At 36.4% G+C, this 16,112-nt stretch overlaps 3 protein-coding genes across 3 annotated transcripts; 1 reads left to right on the plus strand and 2 right to left on the minus strand.

Annotated features, from left to right (window-relative positions):
• Window positions 1-6,655: 6,655 nt before the first annotated feature.
• LOC108321877 (glutelin type-A 2) lies at window positions 6,656-8,386 on the plus strand. The gene is made up of 3 exons (XM_017553773.2): window positions 6,656-7,017; window positions 7,128-7,854; window positions 8,102-8,386. Exons 1-3 carry the CDS (start codon window positions 6,822-6,824, stop codon window positions 8,241-8,243), a joined length of 1,065 nt encoding a protein of 354 aa, XP_017409262.1. The 5' UTR covers window positions 6,656-6,821; the 3' UTR covers window positions 8,244-8,386.
• A 1,546-nt stretch (window positions 8,387-9,932) lies between these two features.
• LOC108321898 (kinetochore protein NUF2 homolog) lies at window positions 9,933-14,340 on the minus strand. Its single transcript, XM_052872121.1, has 11 exons — window positions 14,098-14,340; window positions 13,799-14,017; window positions 13,639-13,729; window positions 13,386-13,565; window positions 12,756-12,845; window positions 12,222-12,329; window positions 11,396-11,449; window positions 11,115-11,229; window positions 10,631-10,788; window positions 10,456-10,551; window positions 9,933-10,190 (listed from the first exon to the last, which is right to left on the minus strand). The coding sequence occupies exons 1-11, from the start codon at window positions 14,265-14,267 to the stop codon at window positions 10,113-10,115; spliced, it is 1,359 nt and encodes a 452-aa protein (XP_052728081.1). The 5' UTR covers window positions 14,268-14,340; the 3' UTR covers window positions 9,933-10,112.
• Window positions 14,341-14,936: 596 nt separating this feature from the next.
• On the minus strand, window positions 14,937-16,112 carry LOC108321899 (probable 3-hydroxyisobutyrate dehydrogenase-like 2, mitochondrial). The gene has a single exon (XM_017553806.2). It carries the CDS (start codon window positions 16,030-16,032, stop codon window positions 15,106-15,108), a length of 927 nt encoding a protein of 308 aa, XP_017409295.1. The 5' UTR covers window positions 16,033-16,112; the 3' UTR covers window positions 14,937-15,105.

Here is a 16,112-nt window from a genome sequence, read left to right on the forward strand (position 1 = left end):
TGGTATTTCTGAACCAAGAAGTTTTTCATCTTTTTCTTGAAATCTAAAAGAGCCTTTATCCACATCTATCAGTCTTACAACCAACCATTGAATTGACGTGATAATTTCACTCTCGTATAATTTAATTTTAAAAATGATAAGAGAGTGAAGGTAAAAATTGAGATAAAAAGGAAGAAGTGAAAAGAAGAGAAAATATAAGAAGAGAAAAGAAGGAAAGGAGAAAAAGAAATTGCAAAAAGACAGGTTTGCCGTGATTTTACAAGTTTTAAAAAAACTTTTATAGACTTGATATAAATAATATAATAATATATGAATATAGTTTTAAAATATATATAAAAAAGAAAAACTTTGGAGAAGCCCGTATCGTAAGTAACATCCGCCCGGCGTGTGTCTCCGATGGAAACTGTAAACGTGCTTAAACATCATGAGAGCCTTTGGTACTATGCATAAGTCTATATACTCTAAACATATAACTTTTAGCAACTTTCCATTTCATATAATTTTATTAAAATAATCAAAATTTTAAATAAATTAAATAATTGGTATGTAACGATACTACAATTTAAGGATCTCTTTTTCAAGACTCACGTTATAAACAAATTTATATAAAAAACATGACATCATTTTTAATCTTTTTTTTTCTTTAACATTTTCATCTATTTTTATATTGTATGTAAGGCCCAAACCTTAAGTCACGAAGAAAGGCCCAAAAGCCTTTTAAACCAAAACCCAAATCTTGAAAAGACCACGGAGATAAAATATCTCTTCCAGAAGCACCCAGTTTTTGTCAACTTTTGATGATAAATAGAGAGAGGAACAGAACAAAGCTTTAGGTTCGTAGTAGAGAGAGAAGTTATGGAAGGCACACCAGAAGACCTCCGTTGCAGATACAGTAAGAGAAAAGATAGATCGAAACAAGAGAAACAAGAAAAGGTAAGAAAAGCTTCAACAACTCATATCTATAAAATGATAAAATCGTACTGTGTATTCTGTATGTTCTGTGTTACAAACTATTGAGGGGAAAACCTAACCTTTTAAAAGTTAGGAAAGGGGAACGGGAAAGACACTAAAAAGTCTAACTACCCTAACAGATTACTACCATAAAATAGTAATCTTAACAGAAAACTAACATCAATAGCCTCCCCTTAAGCTGGATTGTGTATGTTTATCAATCCAAGCTTGGGAACGATAAACTGAAAACGCACACGGTGAGGAAGTTTCGTGAATATGTCAGCAAGCTGTTCGTTGGAGCGAATAGGTAGGAGATGAAGGAGATTCGCTTGAATCTTCTCTCGAACAACGTGAAAGTCGAGTTCAATGTGCTTAGTCCTTTCATGATAGCTTTGATTGTGAGCAATATGTTTGGCAGACTTATTGTCACAGTAGAGAGCAGCAGCCGTAGTGGTCTCAACATTGAGATCTTGTAGGATGTAAGAGATCCATTGGATTTCGCATACTGTAGCAGTCAGTGCTCGATACTCTGCTTCGGTGGACGACCTAGAAACAGTACTTTGTTTTTTAGTTTTCCATGATATAAGAGAGGATCCAAGGAAGACACAAAAGCCAATGATAGATCTTCTAGTATTAGGACAAGTTGCCCAGTCCGAGTCACTGAAAGCTTTGATCTGGATATGAGAGTCAGCAGCAAAGAAGAGGCCTTGTCAAGGGCCGGATTTAATGTATCTAAGCATGTGCTGCAAAGCCCGATAGTGGTAATCAGTAGGTGAATTAACAAATTGACTAAGAAGATTAACAGAAAAGCATAGATCAGGTCTAGTATTAGTGAGGTAAAGAAACTTCCCTATTAGCCTGTGATAGGAATTTACATTTGTCAAGTGATTTTCAGTTTTGTATAAGGAACTTGTGTCACTTAGAAAGGGAGTTGTGCAAGGTTTAGATCCCAGCATCCCTGTTTCTTCAAGAATGTCCAAAGCATATTTCCTTTCGCATAGGTGTATTCCTTTCTTAAATCTAGCAACTTCAAAGCCCAGAAAATACTTTAGCTCTCCTAGGTTTTTGATCCGGAAAGCATGATGGAGAAGAGCTTTAATGTGGTAAATTTATTTAATAGAATTTCCTGCTAAAATAATATCATCTACATATACAAGTAGGGCTGTAAAATTTGTGGAAGTTTTCTTAATAAAAAGGGAATGATCAGATTTAGATTGAGTGTAATTAACAGAAACTAGAAAAGAAGACAATTTATCAAACCATTGTCTACTAGCTTGTTTGAGCCCATATAGAGACTTTGTTAACCTGCAAACCTGTCCTTTCTCCTGAATATCCAGCCCTGGTGGTGGTTCCATGTACACCTCTTCATTTAAGTCTCCATGTAGGAAGGCGTTATCTACATCAAGTTGATGTAGATGCCAATTCTTTGCGGCAGCAATGGCCAGAATCATTCTGACAGTGGTTAACTTAGCAACAGGTGAAAAGGTGTCTAGAAAATCTATACCTTCTTGCTGAGTATATCCTTTGGCTACTAAGCGAGCTTTGTATCTCTCTATTCTGTCATCAGCTTTATGCTTTATCTTGTAAACCCACCTGCAGTCAATGGAGTTTTTTCCAGGAGGGAGTTGAGTTAAGTTCCAAGTTCCATTATCCTGCAAAGCTTTGAGTTCTTTCTACATAGTTGTAACCCATTCATGATTTTCCTTAGCTTCATTATAGGATTTTGGCTCTTTAGCGGCAGAAACAGCTAAAGTGTACTTTAGGTGTTTTTCAGACAAAGAATCATAACACAAAACATTGAAAATGGGATAGGGGGTTTTGTAATTATTCTTAACATGTAGAGAATCAGATAAGGAGTGATTAACCTGATGGATGTAATCATTGAGATATCTGAGGACCCTTTTTGTTCTAGTGGGTCTTCTAGGACTGTCACTAGCATGATCATTACCAGTATTGGTGCTAGTGTTTTCTGTGTGATCAGGTTCCTGCTCAGTGTTTATATTCTCAAGAAAATTTTGAGTCCCATTACAGTTAGGACCATACCAGAAATCATTCGAAAAAATTGTTTCTATCTCCTTTTCAGCACAATTATTAGCATTATTCTGTTGATTTTTATAGGGAAAAATATTCTCATAGAAAATAGCATTCCTGCTTAGGAAAATCTCTCTAGTATTCACATCAAGTATAACATATCCTTTAACCCCATTTTTATATCCTAAGAAAACACCTTTCCTAGCTCTAGAATCAAGCTTGTGTCTATTATGTTCTAAAGTGGAGGCAAAACAAAGACAGCCAAAAGTTTTTAAGTTCAAATAAGTGGGAGCATTGTTATATATCATGTCATAAGGAGTTTTACCATTAAGAACAGAAGTAGGAAGCCTATTTATCAAATAGATAGCATGAGAAATATCATAACACCAATAAGTAGTAGAGATGTCAGATTGGAAGAGAAGACTACGAGTTTTATTCAATATATCTTGATGCTTACGTTCAACAATAGAATTCTGTTGGGGTGTCTCCACACAAATTTTTTGATGTTCAATACCATAGGAATTATACATACTAATACAATTAAATTCAGGGTCATTATCAGATCTAAGAGTTTTAACAGTTTTTCCAAACTAGTTTTTGATTTTTAGGATAAAATTCTGTAAAAGCTCTCTAGTTTGTCCTTTATTGTGCATTAAAAAAAACCAAGTGTGTCTACTATAGTCATCAACTATGGTAAGAAAGTATTTATGTCCATGGATAGAAGATATAGAAATGGGTCCCCATATATCACAATGTATTAGATCAAAACAGTTAGCAGAAATAGTGGTGCTCTGGGAAAAAGGCAGTTTATGTTATTTAGCATAATAACAAATATCACAAATAATCTTAGATGGCATTTGAACATAGGGAAAACTTTTACATATTTGTTCTATGATTTTGTGACCTGAATGTCCTAATCTATAGTGCCATAGGTTATCATTAACATGTTTGCAAGAAAGAACAGTCTTAGGTATATAGTGCTTGGTAAAAACAGGAAATGACTGAAGATAGTAAAGGCCTTTGAAAACGTTAGCATGCCCAATCATCTTTAAGGTAGAGTTGTCCTGAATCTGGCAGGTCTTAGAAGAAAATGTTAGAATACAATTTAAGTCCCTTGTTAGACTTTGTACAAAGATAAGGTTAAAAGAAAATTCAGGAATGTAGAGAACATTGAAAATGATAAGATTTTCAGAGAATTGAAAAGTTCCAGCGTGTTGGGCTGTAACCACGGAATTATTAGGAAGTTTGACTGTTATGGGTTTAATTTTCCGAAAAGTAATAAAATATTTTCTTTCATGGGTCACATGATCAGTGGCCCCAATGTCAATGATCCAGGAAAAATTACCTTGGTTGTCCCCAGGGATATTTCTCTGAACCTGACTAATGTTGTGAGTATTTTGTGTCTGGGTACCCTCTATGATTTTTAATAATTTTTGCACATGTTCAGGAGTAAAACCCTGCATAGAATTACTATGAGTTTCCTGTTGAGCATTTTGAGTCTGGGTAGAGGTAGAATCTTCTTTGCAAGCATTAGCATAACTCCATTCATTTTGGCCTCCCCTATCCTGACTGTTTTGGTGATCATTCTTCTTGTACCATGGTGGAAAACCATGTTTAGAGTAACATTCATCAATCGTGTGATTCATCTTATGGCAATGGGAACATTTCTTCCCATAGTTGGGATTTCTCCCTCTTCCTCTTCCTTGACCCCTTGAGTTAGTGCCATGGCCTTGACCTCTCCAGTTGGTCTTGTCAGATGTGCTGGCTAAAATTTTGAAAGAATCATTTTGGCCTCCCCTGTCCTGATGTTGTCTTTCTTGCTGTATAAGGAGAGAAAAGACCTTGTTGATGTTGGGAAGTGGCTCCATTAGAAGGATTTGAGTCTGAACAGTTTGATAGGTGTCATTGAGTCCTTTTAGGAAGCAAATAACGTGTTCAGTCTCTCTGTATTTTAGAGAGATTTTAGATAGATCACAAGAGCATGGGTTCTTGCAGGTACAACAGGGTATAGGCCTGAGAGATTCTAATTCTTCCCAAAGAATTTTTAAGTCAGTGAAATATTGACTGATATTTCTTTCTCCTTGCTTAATAGAATGGATATCTTGTAATAAATCTGAAATCTTGAAATAATCCCCTTAGAAAACCTATCTTTGAGTTCTTCCCAAAGATCTTGGGCAGTGTCAACATAAAGGACGCTTTCTGCAATCTGGGTTGAAAGGGTCTTGATGATCCAAGATAGAACCATTCTATCACATCTTTCCCATGCTTCAAATAATTTGTCAGTTCTGGCAGACTTTTGGATACTGCCATCAATGAATTTAATTTTGTTTTTGGAAAGTATAGCTCGTTTCAGATTTCTGCTCCATGATGAGTAATTGGATTCAGTAAGGACCTGGGAAATAAGGGTAATGCCTGAATTTTCACCAGGATGAAGATAATAGGGGCTTGAGGGATTAGTGGTGGGATCTGTGGTGTTTTCCATCGTGTCAAGAACAGGTCAAGATGCCAAGAACAACTCAAGAAACAGGTTGCACTTCTGATACCATATTGTAAGTAAGGCCCAAACATTAAGTCACGAAAAAAGGCCCAAAAGCCTTTTAAACCAAAACCCAAATCTTGAAAAGACCACGGAGATAAAATATCTCTTCCAGAAACACCCAGTCTTCGTCAACTTTTGATGATGAATAGAGAGAGGAACAGAACAAAGCTTTAGGTTCGTAGTAGAGAGAGAAGCTATGGAAGTCACACCAGAAGACCTCCGTTGCAGATACAATAAGAGAAAAGATAGATCGGAACAAGAGAAACAAGAAAAGATAAGAAAAACTTCAACTTCTCATATCTGTAAAATGATAAAACTGTACTGTGTATTTTGTATGTTCTGTGTTACAAACTATTGAGGAGAAAACCTAACCTTTTAAAAGTTAGGAAAAAGGAACGGGAAAGACACTAAAAAGTCTAACTATCCTGACAGATTACTACCATAAAATAGTAATCTAAACAGAAAACTAACATCAATATTTTATTCTAACTCTTTAGTTTATACTTAACTCCAACACAATCAACAGAAATATGATTATCACATTAAGATTAATTTATTAACAGCATTGTAGATAACGAACGAATGGCTAAAGAAGATGGAATGTGCAAACGTTTTTCCGACAAAAGGAAAACATTGTAACCAACAGAAGTGGCGCCTCACCTAGCGACAAAAACCAACCACGCAAAGCAAATAATTGAATAAAACAACTCTAACAAAATCAATTTCACATGTTTTTCATATTAAAATCTAAGCTTAATTTAACCAACCAATCGTGTATTTTAAATTAGAGTCTAATGTATATATATTTTGTATATGAGATTGAATATTAATGAATAATTTAATAATGGATAAAACAATATTTTTAATAAATAACAAATTTTATTAAAATAAGTTTTAAATTATGTGTCTAATACTATATTAAAAAATAATCTTTAAATTTAATTTAATCAAATAAAATTAATTTATAAAGTAAAATTTATATTAACTTTTATATTTTAAATTGATTTTTTTTACATTAAAATATTTTAGGACGTGTGAATGTATCTTAATGAACTTTAAACAATTTACGAAGCAAGTTATGTAAGGTACACTTTGAATTATAAAGACAGTACATGAACGCGTGGAACGCGTGGACACTGTCATCAATGCCACAAATCTTTGGACGAGCCATCGATGTTTATAAGACTTTGTAAGATAAAGCTATTATATATATATATATATGTATGTGGCTTGTGGGTATTAACTAAAATGGTTGAAAGTGTTTGAAATATTTTTGGTGGACAAAAGGAAATTAAGGTGAATGGAGTTGGATTTAACACCAAAATCAGCACAACCACTGTTTGAGGGAGATGGTGGAGGTTACTACACTTGGTATAATTCTCAAATGCCAATTCTCGCTACGACTTTTGTGGGTGCTGGTCGTCTTCTTCTTCACCCTCGCGGCTTTGCCTTTCCTCATTATGCAGATTCATCCAAAGTAGGTTATGTCATTCAAGGTCAGAACCCTTACATATATATATTTTCTATTCTCTCCTCGCTTTTCACCATATATAGATACAAACCTTAACTTCCAGTTACTAAGTTGTTTATATAAGAAACTTTGCAGGGAGTGATGGAGTAGTTGGGATGGTTCTCCCCGACGGCAAAGAAGAGGTGGTTGTGAAACTTAAGGAAGGAGACGTTATAGCAGTACCTGTTGGAGCTGTCTCCTGGTGGTTCAACGATGGAGACACAGATCTGATCATTGTTTTTCTTGGAGAAACTTCAAAGGCTCTTATTCCTGGTCAATTCACCTATTTCCTTCTAACTGGAGCTGTAGGAGTTATAGGAGGTTTCTCATCTGAGCTCACCAGCAAAGTCTATAACTTTGACAAAGATGAGGTTCAAAAGTTCACAAAAAGTCAAGCTGATCTTTTCATTGTTAAACTAGACAAAAATCAGACACTGCCTAAACCCCAGGTTGACATAACCAAAAAGTTAGTGTATAATATAGATGGTGCAGAGCCAGAAAATGTTGTTGAAAAAGCTGGATTGGTGAAAACTTTAACGGAGAAAGAGTTCCCTTTTATCGGGGACACTGGTTTGAGTTTGATTAGAGTGAAACTTGAAGCTGGTGCTGTTAAGGCTCCTTCATATGCAACAACCACTGCGATTCAATTGATTTACATTGCCAGAGGAAGTGGCAAGATTGAAATTGTGGACTCTAATGGAAAATCTGCATTAGACACTCATGTTAAGGCTGGTGATTTGTTTGTGGTCCCGCAACTTTTTGTCGTGGCTAAAATTGCAGGAGAAGAAACCATGGAATGTTACTCCATTACAACAACTACAAAGTGAGTTTCCGCTGGTTTTTTATGCAACTTTCTTTATATGCAGAATGCAGAAACACCGAAATATATTTTTGTATTAGAGATGTTTTTATTATACTCAATAAGTCGAGTTAAATGACAGTTTAAATACTTTTTCTTACATCTTTAAAAAATCTTTTAAAGATAAAGTACTGACAAATTTTCGCATATATATATATATATAGATACATAGATAACAAAAGATTTACTGATTTAATTATATGATTTGCAGGCCTTTGTTTGAGGAGTTGGCAGGGAAGGGTTCGATCTGGGAAAAGTTGTCATCTTCGATTCAAGAAATTGGTCTTAACGTGGATTCAGAATTCATATCTAAGATCAAGAAATCCAGTGATCTCATTCCACCCTCGTATTAGTTTGATGTTGATGTGAGAGATAAGGATGAAGTGCCTAACTTCTCACTGCATTGCTTGGGTTTTAAAAGCAGTATCTTTTCTACGTGTTTCATTTATTTCTATGTATGTTTAAATAAATAATGCAATGCATACTTCATTTAATATTTATCGTTATAAATAGTACTTCTAACATTAAAATTCTATTTGTAATAGTTGAGTGTGTGAGCAGTGGTGTCATTTGAGGCATATATTTAAATTAGATCTATTACATTGCTAATAATTTTTTTAACATTATGAAAAATTTTGAAAAAAAATAGTTACAAGTTAAAATTAAAGAGAGAACAGAAAAAAGTTAGTGAAAGAAAAGCTAGATATAAAATTGAAATAAGAATGGTTTGGTTACAGAGAACCTAAGATCAATTTTTATTCTTTAAGTAAAAGTAAATTAATTACTTGGATATTAATATTTTTACTAATTATAGCAAAATATAAGTTTGGAAAAAACTTCTTTTTGCCTCCATAATGAAATATGGAGTTAAATAATCCATAAGGAGAAGTTTATTTTCAACATCAATGGAAGAAGAGAAAGCCTCCATCTTTAACGAGCCATGCCATAATCACCAAGATCGTCGCCAGTGGTGCCGCATCCAAATACTACCTATTCCATCTTCTTTATTAAGCACGCAGAAAGCAGTTTCCTCCCAGTAATAAAAAAAGGAGTGCAATGTAAAACCCTTTTAATTATAAATTTGTTTTATTAAAAGAACTAAAGCCAATTATTCAAAGTGTTAAAACCACAAAATTTGGCTTTTCTCTTAGGCATATTCTCTCCACACCTATCATCTTCTTCACCCAATTTCTCACTGCAACTTCATCTTCCTTGTGATTAAAGATAGGGGTTTCCATCATCATAATGCCCTCTTTGACTCTACCTGATCAATTTCTTCATTCAGGTAAGAAAAATTTTGGGTCTTCTTTGATGTTAAGCCAATTTTTGTCTTGCATGTTACTCTAATGAGGCACATTTTTTTCTAGAATCCTTGATAGTACTTTATTCTAATTAATAGTTCCTTGATTTTGTGTACTATACTTAAGAATGTGGTATGAATTATAAAATATATACGATGAAGAGGTATGAAATGATGAGAACGTAAGGTATTCCGTAGTAGAAAATCTCATTTGATATAATTAGTAATGTATGCATTGATGTAAGCCGTTATTGAAGGTTTATGTAAAATAGAATGGGTCATGTGACGAGATACCATTGATACTATTTTAAATTATTCATTACAAAATACAGGCCACCCCTTTATTTCTTATTCAAATTCTTTAATCTATGCACTAAGCATGAGTTTGGAATACGTTAGTTTTATCTTCAACTTTTTTTGTAGTTGGCCATAAACGAAAGGAACAACAAAAAAAGCAGCACTAGCATGAACATCTAATGAGGTAGCTGAACTGGAAATTTTGCGATCATTGAATCAAACATGAAAAACCTTCTTATAGCCAGAATCCCAACAAAACTTGTTCTGTCAATGCATTCTTCACCTCAATTCTGGTCATTGTATCTGCTAGAAAACACTTGAATTTGATACCTTGTGATGGAGGAATTAGTTTAAAAAACTTCATATTTTTGTTTTTTAGAGAAGCAAACCCAATAGAACGAACATTTTTCTATGGAGTTTTAAAACCAGCATGAATTTTTATAGGTGGCACATAAAAAACACAATCACCATAACTAAATAAGCAATCCAGAGTTGTAGACAGCACTGGTTAAACTATTCTGCAGCAAGATGGTGATGTGACTAAGGCATAACCATTAAGAAAATTCTAAAGGATTTGTTATGCTATCCAGAGTAAGTGTCACTAAACTGAAACTCAAATGTCAGATCAACCCACTTGAGCGGCCTCGAGTCCTTTTTGCCCAGATTCAATCACATCTGCAATCGGATTTGCATACTTGTGAAACTGCAAAAATCCAAACGCGATAGTTCAATAATTTCTCATTCACTATAACACAGCATGAACAGGATTCAAGGTAATCACATCACAGAAAATAAACAGTAAAATAAAAGTAGAGTTCACGTGAAAGATGTAACCTATTGACCAATTTAAGAAACTACTAAAAATTTTGTTCAATGCAGGAATTATGGATGTAAATTGAAGGTTTTTAAGCCGACCATGGTGATTAGGTCACACATATTTCCCCGGAATATAAAAATTGGCCTATTACCGCTTCCACTAACTCTTCACATTTGCGGCATAACCGCTCCACTTCAACTGCTGCAGATTCTTTTTCTGATGCAATTTTACTATTTATTGCGTCGGCCTGTCCATAGCAGAAAATAAATAAATATTCATTCTTTCATCAATTATATCCATTGATCATGAAACTTAAAAAATGCAACCTCAGATAGCACAGCCTCCACATTTCTCTGCCTCATTTCCATAGAAAAAGACTTAGATTCCACCTCTGATTTTGTACTGCTTAAATATTTAGTTGCTTCGTCCCGCATAGTATTGCACTCTTTCTCCGTTTGCTTCATTAGTTCTTCCATCTGCTCAACTGGGGAAGGGAAAACAGGTCAAAAAAGTTGAAGGTAAAACGCAACAAAAATGCAACCTTAAAAACAGTTTATGTAGCATGAAAGTTTTTAACAAAAATCACTAAAGCAATATGATGCACAGTTGTGCTGCTTTTCAGCCAGCAAAATGCTATTTAAAAGACAAAAAAAAAGGGAAAACAAAATTATTGAACAAAAATCATGCCAGATTACTAGTGAGCAGCAGTTTTTGCAGATTGTGTTTCGTAAATGTTACCATCACTCATGCTAAAACAGTTAAGCCATGAAGCTATAAGTAGAAATACGGCATTGTTTGCACTAGAAGTACCTTTACTTTTTCTTTCAACCAGTCTGGCCTCAAGTGACTTCTCCAACATTTCTTCATCGCTAAGTTTAGCTTTCAATGTTTTAAGTTCTTTTTCAATAGATTTACCAGAATTTACCTATAGAAGACACAACGGACATCAAACAAGGTTTTGCATCGTAATAATCTCATATCTCTAACCACTCCATTTTAAGCTCCATTAAAAAAAACACTTCTTCCCCAGTAGATTTTCAATCATTATGACAAATGCCAGGGCAGAAGTCAACTGACCAGAGTATGTTTACCTGTTCTTGTATATCCTGCATCAGCTTGAAGTGTTTTGACATTTTCTTATACACCTAAAAAAATGATAAACGATAAAGTGATCAACATTCAAGAAACAAAATATCTTGAATTGATCCATGAGTTACAGCCCTTTACATTGTAGTTTGCCTTCCGAAACTATTTAAGTATTAAAGATACTAAAGATTGAACAACAATATCTATGGCAAATTTCATCTGTCAATCCATGCCGTTTGGTCTTCCAGTCACAATGGAAGGGACGATTCAGCTTGCCTAAGCCCAACCCAGTTTCAGCAATGGCACCAACTAATTGACTTTTCAGTTCAGTTCATACATGTGCCCTACAACTCAATAGCTCAGGCTTCCCAAAATTTAAAATTGTGCTGCAATTGCACTCTGGAGTAAATCTTAAGTATGATTGGTTGGAAGGAAAGGAAATAGAGAAGAAAAGCAGACACAAATGACAAAATATCTTTTCTGGTTTGGTTAGAAGAGAAAATGCTCAAGAAAAGTTGACTTTTGTAAACAAAATTTCCTCTCCTTCCCTGCTTGTACTGTCCTTTCCTTTCAACTCAGATTTCAAACTTTTCTTAACATTGTTCAAAACACATAACTCCATAAGTAAATTAAAATAGAAATTCACTGCTATGATAATGAAATGTGGATGAAGGGGCGCTAAGAATAGACCTAGTCTGCAACAAAATTCCGTGAAATAAACTTCTCAACAAGTGCACACTATTCACATGAAAAGTATGCATAGAAGTGTACTGTGACCTAAAGTGCAGGTAATGAGGGAATAAGAAAAGATCCGCTATGCTGATAAAATACCTTGGAAAAAACTTCAACGAGGGCAGTCTTCTCGTGAAAAGCTTGCCTTGCTAAACTTTTAGCGTTCCTTGCCTCCTCTCGAGCTAATTTTTTTTCCTCTAAAGCTCTCTTCATGGAAGGTAAGAGGAGTAAATTTACATGAGTACTGGCAGAGTAAAAATCTCATAACTCTATCTAAGAGCACAAACATCTAAACCAAGCATTGTAATAGAATCTTTTTTCCCCATTAGTAAAAATCCACTACAAATTGCAGGAAAAGGACGACAGTTTAAAACTAACAATGTGCTAAAAAACTAGAAGATGATCAACTGTCGAGTGGGGAACCAACACGAAGGTAGCCAGATAATCGCCAATATAATATTTATACAAGCAAATTGGTTGGAGAAATGCTAAGTATGCCACAATTTTTCAGCCAAGAACACAATTAAAGCCAATTAACTTTGATTATGCATGGAATATAAGAACAAACTAAAATGAATGAATTTGAATATCCATGCTACTAACTACTGGAGTGAACAAAATAAAAAAGATTACCTGTACTTTATCAGGTGACTGGGCAATTTTTGAACGTAGATTTGCATTTTCTTGAACGTTTTGTACCAATGTAAATTCAGCATTAGAAATCTGGGTTACGAAAAAGGAAAATAGGATGAGTAAGTATTTATATAATATATGCACCAAGTAGTCAAACTATCAGGATCAATGGGGGTTGAAGTATGTAGACCAAGGTAGGAATTTCAACACCAAACTGAAAACAATGCTTAAACAGTCACATCGCAATGTAATACACAAAATAGTAAAGACCTACATAGCCTCAACTAATTAAAACCAAAGCCATGACCAATGTCTATACTCTACCCAAATTAAGAAACACTTGCATCCAACTAAACATAGTCCGTTTCAAGCGTGAATTGCTGAATAACAGCAGAGAAAGACCACCTTAGAAACCAACGTTTTCGACAAACTGCAGCTCGCAATACACTTACAAGCTACATAATCCAAAGATTCAGCTCTTCACACCTATGTAAATTGTTTCAACCTTTTACTCCTATGCCGTTGTTTCTTTCACACACCATCCAAAATCACCAACATATGACATATAAGATTCAACAACTAAGCTTCCATTATTGGACACAGAGCATTAGATGGTAAATAATCACTGACCTTCTGATCCATTTCCGCAGTCCTATCTTTCAACTTCTTCAAAGTACTCCTCAACGAACTCTGGTGCTTGTTCAGCGCCTCAATCGATTGCTTCAGCTCGTTAACTTTCGCCGCCTCCTCCTGAACAAGAGGCATTTCTCTCTCCCTCGCCTCATTGCATTCCGCAATCTCCCCTTTCAACTGCAACAAAACCACTCACTCAGTATAAACAAATTCGAAAATGGGAAGAGATGAAATAATATTCGGCACAGACATGCAGCATCTTGCTCTCCAACTCCTCATGCTGCAACTCCAGAGCGTTAAATTCGTTCACGCTCTCAGACACTGTGTTCATTTTCGTGTCCCTGGGATGGAAAAAACAACAATGACAGTTAGGTTTTCTCTTAGTCGAGTGAGGAAGCAAAGAGACTTACCTGTAGAGGAAGAAATTGAGAAGAGCGCCGAGGAAGATGTCTGTCCGGTGAGAATCCGGCGCAAGGAGATCGGCGAAGGTGAATTTGCCAGGGCATTCGATGTCTGCGAGAACCTCCTTTATCCTGTTGAAGAGTATGACGGCGCGAACGGATTCAACGTGGAAATCAGGATTTTCAAGATGCTCTAGGGCGTCAAAGTCGAGTTGCTCGTTGTCTTCTCTGCAAAAAAAGGAAGAGAGGAAGAAGGTGAGTGAGGAATGTAGCGATAAATAAGACGAGATGAGAGAAAAGAGGGAGACTCGAGGAGAATGCCGAGGTGGAAGAGGACGCGGGTGTAGAGCTCGGAGACCAAGTCAGGGTTGGGTTTGGCGAGTTCCTGTTCCGTCACATTGGCAATCTGAAACTGCGCTAAGATTGCGACTATTTCCGGCCGCTGGAGCCTTGGGTATTCGTAATTCGATGCGGCCATCTTCTTCCGCTCCGCTCCAAAAGCCACCACGAATTCAAGGTTTCAAACCCTTAGGGGAGGTTGCTGATAAAAAAAGAAACGAAATCAAACCCAAAATTAAATTAAAATTGAAATAATTTTCCCGCCAAGTACTTCCGTCAGAATACGAAATAATTAAATTACAATAATAACCTCTTGATTTTATCTGTGTTTTCTATGTATCATAAGATTAATAGGTTTTCCTCCTTTGTTTATTATTATATCTTTTTAACTCACTCACACCATTTTCAAAGGTTTTAATTTTCATTTTTATTTTAAAAAACAGTGTTTTCTTGTGTTAAATTTTAATTAATTTCTATCTTTTTCTTTGAATAAAGAAATTTGAATCTCTTTTTAAATTTATATTTTTTTCATTTCAACCACTTTGTATAATAAAAACAATAACTCTAAAAAACTATCTAACAAGGAATCAAACATAAAGAACCTTCTTACACTCAGGACCCAACCAAACTTGTTCTGTCAATGCATTCTTCACCTCAATTCTGGTCATTGTATCTGCTAGAAAACACATGAATTTGATACCTTATAATGGGGGAACTAGTTTAAAAAACGTCATATTTTGTTTTTTAGAGAAGCAAAACCAATAGAGCATTTTCTGTGGAATTTTAAAATCAGCATGGATTTTATAAGTGGCACATAAAAAACACAATCACCATAACTAAAGAAGCAATCCAGAGTTGTAGACAGCACTGGTTAAACTAAACACAACACACTTGCTCCACCTCAAGCATTTCAAAGTAAAAGTTACAACATGAACATATTATTTGGTTACATAGAACAGGAATTTCCATTCTTTGATTCATTGATTCATCCCATTGATCCTCTCAATGACAGAGATAATCCCTTGCGTGCCAAGCTTTCCCTGTCCATTGGCCACCATACTAGTAAACAGCTGTTTCCATAAGGAAGCCCCAGGCAACACAACAACGTCATCGTCTTTGGCTCCTTCAACAACATCAACTCCCATTCCCAAATCCTTAACCTGGTACTCTGCAAACCCACCTGGTCGGAAATCCCCTTCAATCATTCTCTCCCCAAATATCTCCAACGCTTTAGAACCCGCAGCACCGTTTCTGATACCTTCCACGAATTGCTTCAAGTCCAACCCCGCGTGCTTCGCGAAAACCAAACCCTCGCTCAGCCCAACCAAATTCGCGCCGATCGTTATCTGGTTCGCGATCTTGCAGCTCTGCCCGCACCCCGCGGGGCCCACGTAGGTTTCCTTCCCCAGGATCGAGAAGATAGGGTGGAGCCACTCCACCACATTTTCCTCCCCCGCCGCGAAGATCGCCAGAGTGCCGTCGCGCGCGCCGATATCGCCTCCGGAGACGGGAGCGTCGATAGCCCAGGTGCCGAGTTCGCGGGCCTTGGAGGAGATTGTGCGAGCGAGCTCCGGGTGGGAGCTGGTGGTGTCGACGGTGACGGAGTTGGGGCGGAGGACCGGGAGGATGGAGTCAAGGAGGATGGCGCGGACGTCGGAGGGATGGCCCACCATGGTGAAAAGAATGTCGGAGAGTTGGGCAAGTTGGGCCGGGGATTGGGCCTGGGTGGCGCCTCGGGATTGGAGAGCGAGGGCGTTGGGGTGGGAGGGGTTACGGGCGTAGAAGGTGAGACTGTAGCCCGCCGACAGAAGGCGAGAGGCCATGGCAAAGCCCATTACGCCGATTCCGACCCATCCGATTCGGGTTTCGGATGGCAAAATGGGGTTCGGGTACAGCGTTCCCATGGTGGTTCCTCTGCAGAGTGAAGTGAGTGAGTTAGTACGATAGTACAAGTGAAACCGAACACTGACCAGTTGTTCTTTTA

Source organism: Vigna angularis, chromosome 1 (assembly GCF_016808095.1).
Source record: "Vigna angularis cultivar LongXiaoDou No.4 chromosome 1, ASM1680809v1, whole genome shotgun sequence".
NCBI lineage: Eukaryota > Viridiplantae > Streptophyta > Magnoliopsida > Fabales > Fabaceae > Vigna > Vigna angularis.